Source organism: Carcharhinus amblyrhynchos, chromosome 14, assembly GCF_965287045.1.
Source record: "Carcharhinus amblyrhynchos chromosome 14, sCarAmb.v2.hapA, whole genome shotgun sequence".
NCBI classification, from domain to species: domain Eukaryota; kingdom Metazoa; phylum Chordata; class Chondrichthyes; order Carcharhiniformes; family Carcharhinidae; genus Carcharhinus; species Carcharhinus amblyrhynchos.
This window is the reverse complement of record NC_137337.1, coordinates 5,290,558-5,312,977: the sequence shown is the minus strand read 5'-3', so window position 1 is coordinate 5,312,977 and position 22,420 is coordinate 5,290,558. Positions and strand designations below refer to the sequence as shown.

The window sequence follows — 22,420 nt, the reverse complement described above, 5'->3', positions numbered from 1 at the left end:
GAATCGAGAGACAGACGGCAACGTTGACCCAACACATTTCCTTCCCGAAAGGACATTAGTGAACCAGATGGGCTTTTCCAACAATCAACAACAGTTTCATGGTCATCAGTAGATTCTTAATTCCAGATTTTTTTTTAATGGAATTCAAATTCCACCACCTGCTGTGGTCTGACCACTTGCTCCGATTGTAACTGGGATTCCAGCAACATGCTGCAGGAGGAGATCATTTATTTACTGGTTATTGCAGTGTGGATATCACTGGCCAGCTCTCTGCTCACCAGGTTGTCCTGAACTGAAGCAGTTTGATGCAATGGAGGGCAGTGAAGAGGCAACCGCATTAGTGACAGGACTGAAACCACATTGTTGTCACTCTAGCCTTCATCAGTGAACCAGCCGAGGTTTTGCCACCACTAATTTTATCATTTAACTTGTAGACTCACATAAAAACTGGAAAACTGCCAATTGTCGGAATGTAAACAGCAAACGTTTTCTGGAGAACAGGTTCAGTAACATAACTGGGAGACACTCACCAGTTAGTCTAACAGGATTTAGCCAGTTAGAATGTGGAACCACAAGGAATTGCTGAACATAAGAACATAAGAAATAGGAGCAGGAGTAGGCCATCCAGCCCTTCGAGCTAAACAGCATCGATACATTTCAGGGGAATCTGGATATGTGCACCAAGAAGAAAGGAATCGAGAGATAGGTTCATGAAGTTAGATTTTGAAAATGCTGGTCTTTATTAATTTATTGGCCACGGGCAATGCTGTGAAGGTATATGTGATTCCATTGCTGGAGGTCTGGAATCACATGTAGGCCAGACAGGATAAAGATGGCAGATTTCCTTCCCTGAAGGACAGATAGGTTTTTCTGATAATTGACAATGCTTTTATGGTCATCAGCAGATTCTTAATTCCAGATTGTTTTTATTGAACTCAAATTCCACCATCTGCTGTGGCAGGATTCGAACCCAGGTCACTTGAACATGAGCTGAGCTTCTAGATTAATAGTCTAGCCATAATACCACTAGGCCGTCACCTCCCCTGCATTATCACTGACATAAATAAAAGGTCTGTTTCTGTGTTGTGGAGTCTATGGGCAGGATTTTACAGCCTCTCTGCCTGATGGGATCTTAAAGTCCGGATTATGTGTGAACTTCACACTGTGTCCCACGGTGAGAGAAAGCACAGGGGTGTAGATTCCCCGATTCCACACTCTCTACCCTGTCAAAACAATTCTCTGAGCGACAGTTAAGCTGCTACATTAACACAATGTCGCTGAAACAGTTTTAGATTTGGACACAGATTCACCAAGCTCCTGACACCCTCAACAAAGTATTCATCAAACTTCCCACAAAACTAAGCCAAGGTGCAGCATCAGAAGAGGATTTTCATTGACGGTTCTTCTTCAGTTTTGGAATAAATGTTTATTTTCTGGAAATAGGAAGGGGAGTTTTTATTGTAGTTTGATCTCTAGGTTGCTGTACCAAGTACACAATCCACTGCGCAGAGGTGAGATGTTACAGAAATAAACTGTGCTGATTTTACCTGCCAATAACAAACCAGAACAAAATCAATGCTTCAATGTCCCGGACACGGAAGCAAAATACTGCAGGTGCTGGGAATCCGAAACAAAAACCAAACACTCAACATCTGGCAACATCTGTGGAGCCAAAGATAGTTTACATTTTGGGCAGGATTTTCCAACCGTGCTCGCCCCAAGGCCAGGTCAACGGATCTTTGCATGGTCCCTCCCACCCCCTGGCCCGTTACTATTCCCGTGGTGGGCGAGACGGGAAAATTCTGTCCTTTGAGTCAAACGTGACTCTTGGGGACTGAAGGAAGGTAGAATTTCTAGTGCGTTGCCAGTGAATAAGGTGCGATGTGGAGATGTCGGCGTTGGACTGGGGTGGGCATGGTAATAAGCCTCCCAACACCAGGGTAAAGTCCAGCAGGTTTCGGAGCAGCGCTGCTCCAAAAGCTCGTGCTACCAAATGAACCTGTTAGACTGGAACCTGGTGTTGTGGGACTTCTGACTGTGAATAAGTTGCACAGTGTCGGACATGGGGTAGGAATCACAGCTGGACTCAGGTTGAGCAGTCTATTTTATAGCAAGCAAAGTCTGTTAAAAGGTTTACTCTAGGAAACAGTCTACAAAGTCTAGTTTGAGAAAATGTCAACAAACAGAACTCGGGATCAAAACGACAGCAGCTTCCCTGGAGAAAAGTAGGGTGATTTCTCAGTTAGTGGAGGAACGGTTTACAGGATTGTTTGTGTCGAGTTAATCACAGCCACTTCCAGCAGTGACTGACTGGGCGATTATCCAATCATTTCCTTTCTCAGTGCCTTCGCTATCTTCCCCTTGAATGAATGGGATTACGGAGAAGTGACTTACTTCCATTCTGGCCTTGTAGAAATCCACATCGTGTAGCCTCTCCCTGCATCGTATCAGCTCATTCTCCAGCCTGTCAACACGGCTGGCTTTCTCTCTGAGCGAGTCCAGCTCGTCCCGGTACGCTCTCACAGAGCGAGCCTCTGTACTCAGCTGCATGTTCTGTACAAGATCCAAAAGAACTCGCTGTTAATCCGTTTTTCCCTCCCTTTACCATAGAGTCATTGAGGTTCACAGCATGGAAACAGGCCCTTCGGCCCAACTCGTCCATGCCACCCTTTCTTTTTCAAACCCCTAAACTAGTCCCAACTGCCCACAATTGGGATTACCTTAGGGGTTCAAAAAAACCTTGGAGGGCAATGAGGATGCAAACGCTTCGATGGTAAATTGCATTTATCCAGCACATTTCATACTCTTCAGCCAGTGAGTGGTTCGAATGCAGAACCCACTATTATGTGGTTACGGGGAAATTAGATAAATAAATAAGGAAGCCAGGGAAAAGGAGGATGTACCGATCGAGTGAGATAAAATCAGGCTAGGAGGAGATTCACCTGATGTATATACATTGATATGGGGCTACTGGGTTCAATAACCTGCTTTTGTGCTGTAAATAATACATAATTAGTGAGATATCTCAGTATGTATCACAGGGTAACTGCACACCGAGTGATAAAGTTTATTTATTAGCGTCACAAGTAGGCTTGCATTAACACTGCAATGAAGTTACTGTGAAAATCGTCACACTCCGGCACCTGTTTGGATTGATGCACCCTAACCAGCACGTCTTTCAGACTGTGGGAGGAAATTGGAGCACCCGGAAGAAACCCATGCAGACACGGGGAGAATGCGCAGACTCCGCACAGACAGTGACCCAAGGAATCGAACCCGAGTCCCTCGCGCTGTGAGGCAGTGGTGCTCACCACTGTGCCACCATGCTGCCCAGTTAGAGCAGAGAGGGGAGGAGGTGGAACGTTATGGAAAATGACTCCAGTATGGGGTGTTATAGACTGTATACTGTGTCTGCAATAAAATCTGACATTCACTTTGGTTTCTCTGTGGAGGTTAGTCAACTCCGAGAATGGCCTTCAAGGCAACAATACCGGGTCACAGGTCAACACACACCCGCAGCCCCCTTCCCAAATCTCACACATTGACGTTATTCCTGATCGGAACCCTCTCCCAAGCATTGATGCCAAAGCCCCTTATCCAATGGAAGCGTCCGGACGGACAACTTGTCCAATTCCCTCCCCCTAACCGGAATGTCAGGGAGCTGGAAAGCTGCACATTCACGGTGAGGCAGTGGAGTGAGGCTGGGCTGGTCTCACACCTCAACACCAGCCTGAGTCATGAAAGAAAGGCCAGCTTGCATTTTTATAGCGCCGTTCACAGTCTCAGGGCATTGTAAAGTACCTCACGGCCATGGGACATTTTAGGAATGCAGTCACTGCTACAATGTATAAATCACAGCAGCCAGATCTATGTGATACTGACCGGATAACAAGGTTGTTGAGGGATAAATATTGATGACCGCATTGAGAGAAGCTACCCTGTATGTACCTGCAATGGGCAGAGATAGAAATCTCACAACACCAGCTTAAAGTCCCACAGGTTTATCTGGAATCACGAGCTTTCGGAGCGCTGTATCGGGTGAGTGTATTTGAAATGGGCCACGGAATCTTCTACATCCACCTGAGAGGGCTGGCGGGATTTGGTTTAATGCCTGTCCAAAAGATATCACTTGTGACAGAGTGGCACTCCCTCAGTACTGCGGTAGGAGTGTCAGTGGACTTTGGGGCTGAATTGTCTACAGCGGAACTTGAGGAGAGAAATGGGTGGCTCAGAGGGGAGACCGCGCGCCTGTACCGGGAGCCACGGGGGCAGCTGGGGGCCCCGCTCTCCTTACCTCCTGTCGTAACCTCTGTAACTCCAGGTCAAGCCGGTCCACCTCGTGTTTGGAGTCTATCAGCTGCTCGGCCTTGTCTTCCCTGGGAGAACATTGCAGGAGAGAAGGAAAGAGGGCTGGTGAAGACGGAGACCTTTCCTGTTTAACATCACATTGTAAGATTTATTTGATAGTAAACTCACTAGCTTTCAGGGTTAGCCCCTTCGTCAGGAGAGTTCTGGCCTCAGACAGAGCATATAAAGCACAGACAGTTTAGAGATTACTGATTAGAATGCAAATCTTTACACCTAACCTGCTGTTCAAGTCCTAAAGTGGCCGACAATGTGAGTGGAAGGAGCACTGATCACAGGTTAAAGAGATGTGTATTGTCTCCAGACAGTACAGTAAGTGAGGTTTTGCAAACCCAGGCAAGTCACGGGGGTTACAGACAGTGCGACATGAACACAAGATCCCGGTTGAGACCGTCCTCATGTGTGTGGAACTTGGCTATCAGTCTCTGCTCAGCGACTCTGTGCTGTCGTGTGTCGTGAAGGCCGCCTTGGAGAACGCTTACCCGAAGGTCAGAGGCTGAATGCCCGTGATCTTTAGGACTTGAACATAAGAACATAAGAACATAAGAAATAGGAGCAGGAGAAGGCCATCTAGCCCTTCGAGCTTGCCCCGCCATTCAATAAGATCATGGCTGATCTGTTGTGGCTCAGTTCCACATTCCCGCCCTCTCCCCATAACCCTTAATCCCCTCTCTTATCAAAAACCCATCAACCCGCGTCTTAAAAATATTTAGCGAGGCAGCCTCCACCACTTCAACGGGCAGAGAATTCCAGAGATTCACCACCCTTTGAGTGAAGAAGTTCCTCCTCAACTCCGTTCTAAACCGCCCCCCTTTTATCTTGAGGCTGTGCCCCCTAGTCCTACTGTCTTTTTTGAGCGGGAAGAGTCTTTCCACAGCAGGTTAGGTGTAAGGACTCGCATTCTAATCAGTAATCTGTAAACTGTCTGTGCTTTATATGCTCTGTCTGAGGCCAGAACTCTTTTCAGACAGCTGACTCCAAAACCTTCCACCATCATACCTCTGGAGATTTGCCTGGATATGAACCCCCATCGCTGTGGACAGTGAGCAGGTGCTGGCTTTGTAACCGCACTGGGCGGTGTACAATGTGGAGGTGATTACGCCAACAAAACATGCGGCATTTTGGAGAGTTTGGCCGTTTGGCAGCTTACGTGAGCGATGGGGAATGTGTAAATTACAGCTCTCACTGTATTTGCAATCTCTTTGTAATCAGGTGAACAGAAGCTGGGCTTCTTGTGTGGGTTTCTCTGCAGTCTTTAGCCAATGGGAATTGGACTGTGTAAATACCTGTAACTCGATACCATAGACAATGAACTCCAGACTATTCACAACATCGAACCAGGGCCAAACCTCCCACTTAACATTATCATTTTCCAGGAGCCAACATTACCACTGTGAACAGTCTCGGGCGCCCGTACTGAATTACTAACGGTAACAAGATCTACGACAGCAGGAATTTGCATTTATATAGCACCTTACCTGACATATCGAAGCATAAAACTGCTAAAAGCTGTTACAATGGGGAGGTGCCACGTCCAAAGATGCACGGGTTAGGTTGATTGGCCATGCTAAAATTGCCCCTTAGTGTCCTGAGGTGTGTAGGTTAGAGGGATTAGCAGGTAAATATGGAGGGATATGGGGGTAGGGAATGGGTGGGATTGTGGTCAGTGCAGACCCAATGGGCCAAATGGCCTCTTTCTGCACTGTAGGGTTTCTATGATTTCTGTGCCAGTGTTGGGACTGGGGTGGGCACAGTATGACCTCTCACAACACCAGGTTAATGTCCAACAGGTTTATTTGGAATCACGAGCTTTCGGAGCGCTGCTCCTTCATCAGGTGGGTGACTCTGGGGAGCAGCGATCCGGATGAGGATGTTAATGGAGAGGCTGAGGGTCAGTAGGGGGCAGGGGGAAGCACCCCGGGGAAGTTTTGGGGATCAGGGATGCCTGATGTTAAAAAGGGGGCTCTTGATAAAGGCCCCTCTCCCTCCTCCCACCCCAGGCTGCATCAGTGTTACTTTTTAGGCCAATCCCTCCCCCGGAACTCCTCCTGCGAAAGTGGGAGGCTGGTGGGAAGATGATCCAAAGGATTTTACAGCCCCCTCTCCCCCACTATAAACCCGGGGGCGGGGAAGGGTAAAATTCTGGCCAGTGCCTTTTCTTGGACAGGGTTCGAGCATCTCCCGGATAAATACTGGCCTTTGAACCTATTCCAGGACATCTCATTGTTTCAGGTGGAGAATGTCAAAGGTGTGACACACACTGTGTTCGGGATCTTTGGAGCAGGTCGCAGGAAGCAGATGGCCTTTAACTATTCACTGGTGTCTGTGGTATTGACGTTAGTACAGTATCAAAAGAACAAAGAAGAGTAAAGCACAGGAACAGGCCCCCTGGCTCTTCTCTGCTGATCATGTTGTCCTATCTGGAACCAACCGCCTGTATCCCCCTATTCCCTGTCCATTCATATGTCTATCCAGATAAGTCTTAAATGTGGGTAACGTATCAACCACAACCACCTCGCTTGCCAGTCCGTTCCAGTACTATCCGTGTATAAACTTTCCCCGCTCATCTCCACCGAACCTTTCCTGGGAGATCATCTGGAAACTGTCAGCCGAGATTCTCGGCTCTAGTCTCCGGAGTGAGGATTGAATTGGTGACTTTCTGATGGAGCAGTGAGTGTGCCACCCCCTCACTACTCCAGGGGCAAGACCCCGTGGATACTAACAGCTCTTGTCTGATCCTCCTGAGTTTCGCCTTGGTGTCAGCCAGCTCCACCGCGAGGTGCTGCCGCTCCTCTTTGCTGAGGTTCCCATTGGGACTGGCTGAGTATTCAGGGCTCGAGGACTTGACGGGACTGGGGAGCTGTTGCTGAACCTGGAGGTAGTCTCGCTCCTGGGTCAGCTCGACAATCACCTGCCAAAGCGGAAAGAAAACATTAGCGAGAATCACAATCTTTGTTCAGCTGAGGCCAAGGTCCAAGATCCAAAGAGACTTGGCAATCTTGGCACCGAAACCACTTCAATGTCATGAGCATGTCCACAAATAATGGTTTGGAACACCAGCCTTTCCAGTTCACGGTCTAGAGTAAGTGAGTCTATTTGCGAATGGGATGCTGGCCTTCATAGCGAGGGGGATAGAATATAAAAGCAGGGAGGTCTTGCTGCAGCTGTACAGGGCACTGGTGAGGCCGCAGCTGGAGTACTGTGTGCAGTTTTGGTCGCTGCACTTGCGGAAGGATATTTTGGCCTTGGAGGGAGTGCAGAGGAGGTTCACTAGGCTGATACCGGAGATGAGGGGGTTGGACTATGAAGAGAGACTAAATAGACTAGGTCTGTACTCACTGGAGTTTAGAAGGATGAGGGGGGATCTTATAGAGACGTATAAGATAATGAAGGGGATGGATAGGGTAGAGGTAGAGAGATTCTTCCCGCTCAGAAAGGACAGTAGGACTAGGGGGCACAGCCTCAAGATAAGAGGGGGGGGGGGGGCAGTTTAGAACGGAGTTGAGGAAGAACTTCTTCACTCAAAGGGTGGTGAATCTCTGGAATTCTCTGCCCGTTGAAGTGGTGGAGGCTGCCTCGCTGAACATATTTAAGTCACGGGTACATAGATTTTTGGTAGACAAGGGAATTAAGGGATATGGGGAGAAAGCAGGAATGTGGAACTGAGCCACTTCAGATCAGCCATGATCTTATTGAATGGCGGGGCAGGCTCGAAGGGCTAGATGGCCTACCCCTGCTCCTATTTCTTATGTTCTTATGTAGATGTTTCAGCTTATCCAAGCCCTGCTGAGACCACAGCTGGAACACTGAGCCCTGGATGCAGTGGTCAGTGTACAGGGTAGATTTACTAAAATAAGACCACAACTTAAGCAAACTAGAGTTGTAAAACCTGACCATAATCTCCCGATCCTCCTTAGGCACAGGGATGGTGCCGGCGGACTGGAGAATTACACATCGGCGCGAGGTAAGTCCAATGATTACAGTCAGTTTAACCTCATTGTGGGAAAACCTTTGAAAACGATAATAAGCTGGAACCAAATCCACAGGTACTTACGTAGATTAATGCAGGAAATCCAGCCTGGATTTGTTGTAGGCCGATGGTGATGGTGAATGAGTATTTTGATGCGGTAACAGTGTTGATGATGATTGTGTGTTTGATGTGGTGTAATATGGATTTTCAAAAGGCGTTCACTAAAGTGCCACATGACAGGCTCATCAGCAGGTCTGACAGATACAGGGTAAGCAGGGCAAGAGCTGAGTAATAGGAAGCAGAGATTAGCGGTGAAGAGTTGAGTTTCAGTTCAGAAGTAAGGAGATACCCCAGCGGTTGGTATTAGGCCCAGTATTTAACTTGCTCTATAAGGCATCCTGGATTCTGACCTTCATGAATGGGGACAGAGTATATATAAGAGCAAGGAAGTTGTGGTGAACCTTTATAAAACACTGGTTCAGTCTCAGCTGGAGTACTGGACCCAATTCATTAGGAAGGATATGAAAGCATCGGAGAGATTGTAGAAAAGATTTACAAGATTGGTTCTCGGAATGAGAAACATCAGCGGCATTGCTAGATTGGAGAAGCTGGGGCTGTCCTCCTCACAGAAGGTCAGCTGAGAGGAGATTTGATAGAGGTGCTAAAATCAAAGAACAAAGAAAATGACAGCACAGGAAGAGGCCCTCCGGCCCTCCAAGCACCGACCATGCTGTCCGACTGAACTAAATCCCCCTACCCGTCCGAGGACCATATCCCTCCACACAGGCTCATCCCATTGGATGATGGCTGACCTTGTAGCTTGGTTTGAGTGAATATTTTTACCTCTGAGTATTCATCCCTGTCTTCTAGAAGCCTCTTCAGATGGAAGACCATTGACCGAGACAGAGTCTCCAGATCTTCTGCAGGCATCTCTGTCAGCTCCATCCACTGAAGGTCAAACACATTCTCCTGGTTTTGGGTGATCTGCCAGGGTGAAGCAGGAAGTTACATCGAGTCTTTACAACAACAGAGTGGAGCATTCTATTCCTTTCTCCCTTTCCCCATGAGTACTCCTCGCCTCAACGCCTCCTTGTTGTAGTGAGTTCCACATTCTAATCTGTCTCTGGCTAGTGAAGCTTTTTTTAATTCATTCATTGGATGTGAATGGACCTACCTTACATTGAGTTGATCTTTCTCTACACCCTAGCTATGACTGTGACACTACATCCTGCACCTTCTCCTTTCTTTCTCTATGAACAGTATGCTTTTTCTGTATAGCGCGCAAGAAACAATACTTTTTGGTGTATGTTAATACACGTGACAATAATAAATCAAATAAAATGTGAGTGTTGTTGAGTGGCCCCCATTCATTCCCCATCTGCAACTGCCCTTTAACGGACTGGCTCGCTCTGCCGTATCAAAGGGGAATTTAAGAGCCAACCACATCGCAGTGGGTCTGGAGTCACACGTAGTCCAGACCAGGTAAGGACGGCAGATTTCCTTCCCTAAAGGACATCAGTGATCCAGACGGGTTTTTCCGACAGTGGTTTCACGGTCATTTTTAATTCCGGGTTTTTTTTAATTGAATCCAAATTCCAATATCTGCTGTGCTGGGATTTGAATCCGGGTCCCCAGAACATTACTCTGGTTATCTGGATTATTAGAACAGTGAAAATACCACTGCACCATCGCCTCCTATTGCAACTACAAATGTTAGCACATTTTTACACTTCTCTTATTTTACAAGTTATTTCAGTTACAAATATAGTCAATCAGTAAAGTATTTAAACAGTTCAATGACTTAAACTTTTTCCAAATGGAAAGGATCCTAATAAACCCAACTAAAGCTTTGACATTGATTGCAAACTGATTTGATATTTACTTTATTTATTTAGTTTATTTAAAGTTGCACTTTTCAGGAATGTAACTATATTAAGTAAAGTGATATATCCCGGCATCGCAGTATTTTGCTTTTATCCAGTGTTTAACTCACTGCCACTCCCCTTCCAGGAATGCCTTCACTGAAGAAGTTCTCTCTTCTCTCCGACAGAATTCCCGATGGTCTCCTTCGTCCTGTCCACACTAACTGCTTTCCATTTCCCTTTGCTCTTTGACAGCCCCATCCCCCTTCCACCCTCAAAGCATACATCTTGTTTCATTTTCTTTGCTAGCGGCACAGTGGTTAGCACTGCTGCCTCACAACGCCAGGGACCCTGGCGGAGTTTGCACATTCTCCCCATATCTGGGTGGGTTTCCTCGGGTGCTCCAGTTTGCTCCCACAGTCCAAAGGTGTGTGGGTTAGGTTGCTTGGCCATGCTAAGATTGCCCCTTAATGTCAGGGGGATTAACAGGACAAATATTTGGGGTTATAGAGATAGAGCCTGGGTGGGACTGCGGTTGGTGCAGACTCAATGGGCTGAGTGGCCTCCTTCTGCACTGTAGGTATTCGATGATTCTGAGCTCTGATGAAGTGTCCTCCAATCTCGAAACGTTGGCTCTATTCTCTCTCCACAGACACTGTCAGAGCTTTTTCTCTTTTTGTTTCAGATTCCAGCGCCCGCAGTATTTTGATTTTATTTTAAGTGAGAATTTACTGTATTTTGAAAGAATTACACGCAATCTTAGGAATCCTGCAGAGTCCACCCAAGTTTTAAGTCAAAAGCTAGACCATCAATTACAACAAAAAGGAATGATCATTTGCATCATCACTCGGGTTCAGGGCTGGGGCACCGCTCGACAGGGTCGCCAACTCTCCAGGATTAACCCACGGTCTCCTGGAAATAGTGGATCAACCTCCAGGACACTGCTCTGTGCATCCCCGGAGAAATGTAACAGGGACCTTAAAAAGATAAAGTCTTTAAAAATTACTTTCTCTGAACATTTCTCTTTCCCAGCTATAAAAATATTGAAAATGGGAAAATAGGCAAGCCTCATCCATTGCAATAATGAGTCTCTTTGCTTTCCAGTTTTATTTTAGTGGCACAGTGGGTTCGCGCTGCTGCCTCTCAGCGCCAGGAACCTGGGTTCGATTCCCGGCTTGGGTCACTGTCTGTGTGGAGTTTGCACATTCTCCCCGTGTCTGCGTGGGTTTCCTCCGGGTGCTCCGGTTCCCTCCCACAGTCTGAAAGATGTGCTGGTTCGGGTGCATCGGCCGTGCTAAATTCTCCCTCAGTGTAACCCGAACAGACGCCAGAGTGCGGCGACTAGGGGATTTTCACAGTAACTTCACTGCAGCGTTATTGTAAGCCTTACTTGCGGCTAATAAATAAACTTTGTTCTTTTTAATGTTCGTGTAGGAAGGCCAATGGATGGATGAATTGGCCGACTCACAGCTGGAGCAAGTCATGTGATAAAACCTCCAGGAATACATCTAGTCACAGTTGGTAACCCAGTACAAAATCCTCAAAGCTTCATAATCAGGGAGGGATGATTTTTAAAATTCCCTTTACATTGTAGGAGGAAGATAAGAATTAAATACAAGTACAAAATGCTGGAAATTCTTAGATTGAATACACTGGCAACATCTGTATAAAGAGAAAGTCAGGTAACGGTTCAGGTTGTGACCTGTGGGAGATCATTGAATCCCTACAGTGCAGGAGAGGCCCTTTGGCCCATCACATCTGCACTGACTCTCAGACAGAGTATCTGACCCAGAGGCCCTCTCCCCTGCCCTATCCCTGTGAACCCCCACACACTTCCCAGGCTTAATCCATCTAACCTGCACACCTTGGGACCTCAGGGGTAATTTAGCATGGCCAGTCCACCGAGTTCACAGCCTGTGACGTGGGTGAACGATGAGTAGCGTCTGGATTGGTGACGGGGGCAAATCGAGTGGCAATTCTCAGAAAGAAATTGGATTTACACCAGAAAGTAAATAAAAACTTTACGGCCCTGATCGGGGGGGGGGTGCGCTGCTGAATGAATCTAAAAGGAAAGAGATGGGCTGAATGGCCTCTCTGAGTGCTGCAGGGATCTGTAACTACTAACAATGGTCAGTGAGGCTACGAGCCTCAACGTGAACACAGTGAGACGCAGTGAGGAGGCAGATTGCTCAGAGTGAGGGTGGGAGACCACTGATAATCTTCAGGAGCAGTGGGGGGGGGTGGGGGCAGACACGGGGGGGTGAATGGGAAACACAGCTGGGAGGGGTCACATCCTCCCTTCTCTGCAGACTGGTTTGAGGGAAGACACACCGATCGGCCTACACTCGCTGACTGGCTATTTTTGAAAGTTGGTTTTGTAATCTGACGCTGCTGATTGGTATCTCGTCGACATTGCCGTGGAGATACAGGGACCGATGTTTAAACCACCGCTCTCACGGCGGGGAAACGCACACGGCCTGTCAGAACTGAAAACTACAGGATCAGGTGGAAAGAAAACACAAACTGCCCCCCAGCACACTGATATGGTGACGGACAGGCAGACAGAGGGGGCACTGGGGAGATGGTTGGTGTACAGAAGACAGTTCTGCAAACAGCAGTAGCACAAAGACCAGATTACAGCTAAATCTCGGGAGAGGAACTTGAACTCAATCACTCTGGGCGGTTGAGATGCATTTTAATGACAGGAGGACATGCAAATGATTCAGAGTTCAGCACAAACAAAGTTTAAGTTTATTTATTAGTGTCACAAATAGGTTTACGTTAACATTGCATCTGAAAGTCGAGCTGGTTAGGGTGCATCGACCCAAACAGGCGCTGGAGTGCGGCGACTAGGGCAATTTCACAGTAATTTCACTGCAGTGTGAATGTCAGCCTTACTTCTGATTAATAAGTAAACTTTTAAAACAGTTGCTGTGAAAATCCCCTCGTTGTCACACACCGGCGCCTGTTTGGGTACACTGAGGGAGAATTTAGCATGGCCAATGCACCCAATCAGCACGACTTTTGGATTGTGGGAGGAAACCAGAGCACCCAGAGGAAACCCATGCAGGCACGGGGAGAGTGTGTAAACTCTACAATTTCTAGTTGCCCCCTGAATGCCTCTATTGTACCTGTTCCCACCACCTCCCCGGGCAGCGTGTTACAGACATTCACCCCTCTGTGTAAAAACTTGCCTCACACATCTCCTCTAAACTTTTCCCCACACACCTTAAACCTATGTCCCAGTGCTTGACTTTTCTACCCTAGGAGAGAGCATCTAACTATCCACTCTGCCCGTGCCACGCATAATCTTGTAAACCCCTGTCAGGTCACCCCTTAACCTCCGTCATTCCAGTGAGAACAAACTGAGTGTATCCAACCTCTCCTCATTGCTAATACCCTCCAGACCAGGCAACGTCCTGGTCAACCTCTTCTGTACCCTCTCCGAAGCCTCCACATCCTTCTGGTAATGTACAATTCCGATCGCCACACCAGAATCAAACATAGGATCAGAAGAGGGGGTTTCACACTGACTCACCTCCTGAATGTGGGCGACAATGGCCGTCTGGGTTGTAATGTCCAGCTGCTTGATTCTCTCGATGAATTCTTCCTTCCGTTCACACTGTGGGGTGAGTGGGTGGTGGAGGGAGGGCAGAGGAGGGAGAGCGGGGGAGAGCGTACGTTCAGGTTACTGGGAATAGAAATTTTTATCAACGCCTGAAACATTTAACCCCGATGAAATGGAACAGGCACGCGGGCACGCTGTTCGCTCGCCCACTCCTGCTCACACACAACAGGACCTGGAGAAGATTCCAGTTCGACATTCCCAATACCTCAACCCGGCAGCTCATCCATCCAGGGACGGACAGAACAAACCAGCTTCCATTAAACTCAGCAGGGAAGGGAACACAAAACCCCGGCTCATCCCAAAGATTCTAGCGTTCTCTCCCGCTGACCACAGATCCCGTTTGCATCTGAACTTCCCCTTCTCCAATGCACAGTACGATCCCATCTGAAAGCGAGTGAGACATTACTCCGGGGAGGCTGCAGCACCATGCAGCAGACCAGGAAGGGATCGTGTCCAATTCCCCAGTCCAGGCAGGTCTGGTTCCTCTGCCTCTCCGGCCAGTTCTGTCCAGCGGGAGCCGTGTTAATGAGGCAAACACCAAGGGGAACACCGCCACCCTGAGGTTCCCCTCCAGCTCACTCACCATCCTGACTTGGAAATATATCGGCCGTTCCTTCGCTGTCACTGGGTCAAAATCCTGGATCTCCCCTCCCTAACAGCACTGGGGGTGTACCTACGCCACAGGTTCCAGAAGGCAGCTCTCCACCACCTTCTCCAGGGCAACTAGGGATGGGCAATAAGTGCCACCCTCGCCAGCGAGGCCCACCTGCCATGAATTAACTTTTCATAAAAGGCAGAGTGGGATTGATTGGATAGCTCTTTCAAAGAGCTACCATGGGCACAGTGGGCTGAATGGTCTCGTTCTCTGATGTTAGACATTAGGATCCTGTGGACGGGAATTACAAGTTACTGCAGGAATATGGGTGAAGCTTGGGTACAGTTGGAGTCCCGTCCCACGGAGGTTCACAGCGGGTGTATAAACCTTCCCCAGGATTAGGAATCTATTACAATTTAGGTTTCTTCACGCAGTTTCTCATCCTATCAGATGAGAAATAATGTAAGAGCGCTCCAACCTCCAATTTCTTTCTTGTACACTCCACATCCCAGCTAAAACATTAACACATTCCAGTGTCTCTCAAACCCCTCTGTCCAAAAACCAGGCGTTGTTAGAATGTCTAATGCATCAGACACACAAAATAGGAGCAGAAGTAGACCATTCGGCCCCTCGAGCTTACTCTGCCATTTGATAAGGCTGTGGCTGATCTGCCCGTGTTTCAAGTTCTACATTCTCATCTACCCCAGACAACCAGGTTCCCTAACATAATCTATCTCGGTACCTTTAATCTTAAAAATATTCAGTGACCACCACCCCCCACAAGCCTCCAGAGAGTTCCAAAGTCTCACAACCCCCTGAGAGGAAAAAGGTTCTCCTTATCTCTGACCCATGAGGGTGTCTCCTAATTTTAAACAATGCCCCCCCCCCCCTCTAGTTCTGGACTCAGCCCCCAGAGGAAACACACTTTCCACCGGCTCAATACCATTCAGAATCCTATTTCAGTCAAGTCACCCTTCACTCTTCTAAACTCCAGCCTTCCCAACCTTTCCTCATCAGACAATTTATTTCTATTTTACTCAATTTTAACTGAGAAGAATAAAACTAAGTATCTCAGCTGGACAATTTGGCTGGACGCCGCAGTGTGGTGCTGGACTGCATCTTCCGCACTCCATTCCCGTGCACTCAGTGACCTTTAACCCTCCTCAACCTGGCTTGACCCAAACCACCTGACAGGAAATTTGGAATGGTTGGGAATCGGGCACCGCCTCGGTCCTGAAATTCCTGGTTCTGAGACTGGGTGGAATTTTCCAGCCACGTCCACCCCAAGACTGGAAAATCCTGCCCGAGGCCAATGGACCTTTCCTGTCCCGCCCGCTACGATTCCCGTGGATGGGAGAATTCCGCCCTGTACAGGAAGTTCCACATTACAGGTGCAGACATCATTCGGAGGATCACCTCTGAGCTCAGAAGCTCACTGGCGCTTAAACCCCGTTTTGTTACCCTCCTCCAGGTTTATTAGAATCACCGTTTACCTGAACAGCACATCCCAGCATGAGTAACAGCATCTTCTTCATCTCATCCATACTCTTTCCTGTAGCAGACACAAAGGGGAGAAAGCTTTAGCCTGGGACACTTACCAAAACCGCGCTGCAAACATGTAAAAATAACGGTGAAATTTGATTACTGCCCAGTCACTTCAGATTGAAAACAGAGACACAATTATCAACCGGGTGATACAGTCTGGGCAGGATTCTCCTGCCCGTTACACCAGTGGGATTCTCCTGCCTGTCACACCAGGGGGATTCTCCTGCCCGTCACACCAGGGGGATTCTCCTGACTGTTACACCAGGGGGATTCTCCTGCCCGTTACACCAGGGGGATTCTCCTGACCGTCACACCAGGGGGATTCTCCTGCCCGTCACACCAGGGGGATTCTCCTGACTGTTACACCAGGGGGATTCTCCTGCCCGTTACACCAGGGGGATTCTTCTGGCCGTTACACCGGGGGATTCTCCTGGCCGTTACACCAGTGGGATTCTCCTGCCCGTTACACCAGGGGGATTCTCCTGGCCGTTACACCAGGGGGATTCTCCTGACCGTCACACCAGGGGGATTCTCCTGACTGTTACACCAGGGGGATTCTCCTGGCCGTCACACCAGGGGGATTCTCCTGACTGTTACACCAGGGGGATTCTCCTGCCCGTTACACCAGGGGGATTCTCCTGCCCGTTACACCAGGGGGATTCTCCTGCCCGTTACACCAGGGGGATTCTCCTGGCCGTTACACCAGGGGGATTCTCCTGACCGTCACACCAGGGGGATTCTCCTGACTGTTACACCAGGGGGATTCTCCTGGCCGTCACACCAGGGGGATTCTCCTGCCCGTTACACCAGGGGGATTCTCCTGCCCGTTACACCAGGGGGATTCTCCTGGCCGTTACACCAGGGGGATTCTCCTGACCGTCACACCAGGGGGATTCTCCTGACCGTTACACCAGGGGGATTCTCCTGGCCGTCACACCAGGGGGATTCTCCTGACTGTTACACCAGGGGGATTCTCCTGGCCGTCACACCAGGGGGATTCTCCTGACTGTTACACCAGGGGGATTCTCCTGGCCGTCACACCAGGGGGATTCTCCTGACTGTTACACCAGGGGGATTCTCCTGGCCGTCACACCAGGGGGATTCTCCTGACTGTTACACCAGGGGGATTCTCCTGACTGTTACACCAGGGGGATTCTCCTGACTGTTACACCAGGGGGATTCTCCTGACTGTTACACCAGGGGGATTCTCCTGACTGTTACACCAGGGGGATTCTCCTGGCCGTCACACCAGGGGGATTCTCCTGACTGTTACACCAGGGGGATTCTCCTGACTGTTACACCAGGGGGATTCTCCTGACTGTTACACCAGGGGGATTCTCCTGGCCGTCACACCAGGGGGATTCTCCTGACTGTTACACCAGGGGGATTCTCCTGGCCGTCACACCAGGGGGATTCTCCTGGCCGTTACACCAGGGGGATTCTCCTGGCCGTCACACCAGGGGGATTCTCCTGGCCGTTACACCAGGGGGATTCTCCTGGCCCGCTGCTATGGCTGAGTGCCAAATTCTCCGTCCTCTCTGGCAGTGGGGTGTGAACGGCCGGAGAATTCTAGTCTCTGTCTCAGCCATGATCAATGGTGCAATAAGTCCTCGGAGGCAGGAGTCCCTCCATCAAAATCCCTCTATTTACAAATCTGACATCAGCATACAGAGTGCTTCCAGTTCGCAACCTACACTCGGAGTGCCAGAGGAACTGCCACTCCTGGTTAAATACAAAGCAAGAGGCTCCCTGATTGGACATCTTCTTGTGTCCAACCAAATAAACAAAATCAACTTAACTTAAGAACAACTCAACGGGGCAGCTCCCTAAAAGGAGGGGAACCGTCCAAAACAAAAGACAAAGCGGAAAGGAAACTTAAAACACCAAATTAAAATGTGATTAAGGGGGGGGGTCAACAATACACCCCTGCGGTGCCCAGCGGGCATGGAAGGCATCATCAACTGTGCCCTCGGATACCACATGCTCCCTCTCCAGGGACACCCAACCACGAATACAGCTGCGGTAGATGGGCAGACAGTCAGGTTGGACGACCCTGTCGATCACCCACTGTCTGGACTTGTGGATGGAATGTCTCGCTAGGCCCAGGGGCCCTTAATCAGGGAGCTCATATTCTAACAAGCCCACCTCAATTAGATTAAAGTCTTTATAAGTGGTTAATTAAAGTCTTACATTTATACAGAGCATTTGGGAATCTTAACAAGTCCTAAGAGTCTCTACAACCAATAAAGTATTTCTGAAATGCGTTCATGTTTGAGATGTGGGGGTTGTAGCAATCTTCATGCACACAGTAATCTCCCACTAACAGCAGTGAGGGGAGGGCAAGATCATTTAGTTGTTGTGATGTTGGCTATGGAATAAAGTCTGTCCAGGACCCTGCTGCCGCTGCTCTTCGAACCGAGGGACCCTTCACACCCACCTGAGGGGACAGAGAGGGCCTCTAAACAGACTCCAAACATCGGCTCTATTCTCGCCCACAGGCTAGAAGCTTCCATATATAGAGTGAGCAAAGCTAATAAACCATGGGGAGGGTCCACTGTCGTAACTCAAAGAGATTGGACACCCTGTCTCTGTGTAATGAGGCAGACACAAACCGTAATACATCGACAAAACATTTTCCACTCATTAGTTTTAAATGGAAAGGAGAGGTGTGTAGAAATGGTATTTCTTTGTTATACTGTGAATTTCACCTCTCAATTCTATCTCTCTCCCACGCATCTCCCCCCTCCCCCAACATCTTCATCTCTCACGCTTTACCCTCTGATTTCAGTCTCTCTGCTGTTTGGCCATTCACACCTCTCTGTGGGCTGCCATTAGCAGCCTTTCCCCGCTTTCTATGGCTATGACTCATCTTCCCTCCGCCTACAGTGTAAACATCTCCCACTTTCTGTGCCTTTTACCTTTGACAAAGGGTCATCTGGACTCGAAACGTCAGCTCTTTTCTCTCCTTACAGATGCTGCCAGACCCGCTGAGATTTTCCAGCATTTTCTCCTGTGATTTCACTATTGTATCATTTTAAATTATAAAGTTCCACATTAGACTCAACTCGCTAACTCTGCGGCCGGTATGTTACAGGCAAGGCTTGTAAAGATCCCCCCCCACCAAGGCCAATGGAGAATTCTGCGAGCCTCGCCTTTCCCGATTCCTGGACAGGCGTGGCAGTAAAATTCTGGCCTGTTTCTCTGTCTCCACAGAGACTGCCAGACCTGCTGAGATTTTCCAGCACTTTCTGTTTTCATTTCAGGTTTGCAGCTGTTTGATTTTATTGACTCTCTTCACCTTTCACTGTCACAGAAGGCTGTCACTTTGGAAGGTTAAACTCCGAGTGATGAAAACTTTCCTACTATTAAATCCAACGTTTACAAAAAAAAAGACTAGAGCAAATGTTAAACTAACAAAAACATTCAGAATCCCACTGAGGGACCTCACAGTACAAACATTGGCAAAGCTCTCCCACCCTGCTAAACTAAACTAACCTCTCAACAGCTTCCCCTCTCTCCCAGTTGGTGCAATAAAATCTAAGCCGTTCGGTCAACTGAGATATTTGGTGGACTAATGAGGAAAGGAAGTGTTTCGAAAGCGAATGATGGATGTCTCCTTCAAATAATCTCCTAAATCTGGTCCCAAATTTACAAGGGAAAGTTTGGCCTTCTGTGGGAAGAAGGTCAGCCAGGCTCGGCAACCGGGGCAGTGAGGGGGAAAAACACACGCGCTGGTTTCCAGGCTCACACGGGAAGTAATTTTAGAGAACAGTGAGGGATAAATCAAGTTATTGTTGGCAGCTGTTTAAGGGCTGGGATCGTTCTTGATTAGTTTTAATAGAAGGAAGCATGTCACCTTGACGGTTAGCAAAACTGAGGAGGCTTGGCAGCCAAGAGGTTTCCTGCAGAGGTCAAACAACAAGTGTAGGTCAGAGTGAAGGTTAAAGAAGCCTTTGATCTCTATCTGATTGCTATTTCCTTTTCTGTGCTTGAGAACTTGCAAGTTGCTGATTCAATCTCAACATTCAACCAATACTTTATTTCCAGTGTTTTGCTACAAGCGAGTATCATACGAGGCCACTTTAAAGGCTCAACCACCTTGCTGTGGGATAGACCCTGACTGACTAACAAGAGGTTTCCATTTCTAAAGGAGATTACTCAAGTAATTGGGTTTTTCACCGTCTGGTCATTTTTACAAAACTCTTTTTTTTTGTTTCACTTACAAATGTTATTGTGCAAAATCTCTCAAACTGCCACAGTGGAATCTGAACTCCATGTAGGAAGAGTTCAAGGCAGCAGGAGCAGGCCATTCAGCCCCTCAGGCCTGCTCTGCTATTCAATATAATCAAGGCCAATCGCGACCTTGATGCTAACTTTCCTGCCCCTCAATTCAGGCCCCGGGATTACTATTCCAGTAACATCGTCACTACACCCAGAGCCAGTCATTGCCTTCCCAGGAAACTAGGGGTGGACAGCGAACATCAGGCTCCTCCCCAGCACCCCCTTCCCGAACATAAATAAATACAATCAGTAACCAGACTGGTCCAAAATAAACCCACCTTTTATAGAATAAACTGTAATCCCAAATCACACTCAGCAACGACCTCGTTCAAACAATTGGAAGGATAGGAAGGAAGGAACACAGGAACAGGAGTCCTTTCACTTGACCCTCTCACGCCCCTCAGTTAGATCACGGCAGGTCGGGTAAATTCACTCCCCCGTCCATATTCACCCATCAACAAAAATCTTATGTCCCCTTGCCCTGGACACCCCCCCAACACCCCCCCACACACACACCCCCACCCAGTGGAAATATGATATCCTTTCCTATCCTATCAACTATAACTATTTCCAGTCGTTCAAATAATCGTCCCCATTCGAGTGAACCTGTGCTCAAACCAGGAAGTCCAACAGGTCAACTGGGCACTTCAACTGGATGGGGGTGAGTGGAGAGTGGGGGAGGGGTGGATTGGGGATGGGGGTGAGTGGAGAGTGGGGGAGGGGTGGATTGGGGATGGGGGTGAGTGGAGAGTGGGGGAGGGGTGGATTGGGGACGGGGGTGAGTGGAGAGTGGGGGAGGGGTGGATTGGGGATGGGGGTGAGTGGAGAGTGGGGGAGGGGTGGATTGGGGATGGGGGTGAGTGGAGAGTGGGGGAGGGGTGGATTGGGGACGGGGGTGAGTGGAGAGTGGGGGAGGGGTGGATTGGGGACGGGGGTGAGTGGAGAGTGGGGGAGGGGTGGATTGGGGATGGGGGTGAGTGGAGAGTGGGGGAGGGGTGGATTGGGGATGGGGGGTGAGTGGAGAGTGGGGGAGGGGTGGATTGGGGATGGGGGGTGAGTGGAGAGTGGGGGAGGGGTGGATTGGGGATGGGGGTGAGTGGAGAGTGGGGGAGGGGTGGATTGGGGATGGGGGTGAGTGGAGAGTGGGGGAGGGGTGGATTGGGGACGGGGGTGAGTGGAGAGTGGGGGAGGGGTGGATTGGGGACGGGGGTGAGTGGAGAGTGGGGGAGGGGTGGATGGGGTTGAGCATGGGGTGAGGGGTGGGGTGGGGGGGAGGGGTGGACTGGGGGTAGGGCACTGGAGGAGATGGGCGGTACACACTGTTCCAAGCCCACCACCATTTAAAACTTTAAATATTTTCTTTTTCTTATAAAGAATGGGTTCTATTTATAGATAGGCCACAAATCCACCGACACTCGTCATCTGAATGGAACTTCTCCCCGGTCGGGGGAAACAGAGGAGACAAAACCAAACCGGAGACTGAACCATCATTGGGTAAGGATTGAACTCACTCACCTGAGAGGGGATCTTTTGCAATCATCAGTACATTTGGCAAACTCATTACCACCAACTGCTGCAGACACTCCTGTTAATAAAACACACAGTGAAATGCCTGGGTTACTTTCAAAGGAGTGAACTTTCCATTCCTATAATTACTTAGCAATCCCGAATATTCACCAACATCATCCCATCTTAATGACTCCGGAATCTACTCTTCAAGTTGATGGAATGGGAACAGAAAGATGAATACTTTCCCCAGTGTAAATACTCAGCTAGAAAAAAACAAGGAAGGATAGTTTCAAGGGATTAATACTTATATGGGTAATCGTTACAAATAAGGTACAGTTTTAACTGTGTCTAATTTCATGTTTCTGTACCTGGAAGTGTAAAAGCTATAGACAGATTCATGCTGGACAAAGGTGTTTGCACGTGCACGGGTTGGTTAAGCCCCATTTGTGTTTCTATTGTGCTGAGAGAGGGCTACGGCATGCAGAATAAATAGTTGCTTAGCAACAGGAGGCCACTTTCCAGGGGGAAGGGCTTCCCTTCAGTTTTAACTGGAAGCTAGAACAGTTAGATACAGGATATTGGGGAATGAACAGCTCTGAATTCTGGACAGGAGAAGGGGGTTTTAAAGGTGCAAGTTTCCTAAAGAACTAGTTACAGGCCAGATA

General features: G+C 48.6%; 1 protein-coding gene across 1 annotated transcript in view; it reads right to left on the bottom strand.

Annotated features, from left to right (window-relative positions):
• The window catches only part of LOC145352343 (protein Daple-like), a 161,085-nt gene that overhangs the window by 33,930 nt on the left and 104,735 nt on the right, over window positions 1–22,420 (bottom strand). The window contains exons 4-10 of the mRNA XM_080202099.1: window positions 21,762–21,831; window positions 15,914–15,972; window positions 13,736–13,819; window positions 9,179–9,319; window positions 7,089–7,276; window positions 4,295–4,376; window positions 2,395–2,553 (exon numbers count right to left, since the gene is read on the bottom strand). Coding sequence (XP_080058225.1) covers window positions 2,395–2,553; window positions 4,295–4,376; window positions 7,089–7,276; window positions 9,179–9,319; window positions 13,736–13,819; window positions 15,914–15,972; window positions 21,762–21,831 — 783 coding nt within the window. The remainder of the gene's footprint in view (window positions 1–2,394; window positions 2,554–4,294; window positions 4,377–7,088; window positions 7,277–9,178; window positions 9,320–13,735; window positions 13,820–15,913; window positions 15,973–21,761; window positions 21,832–22,420) is intronic.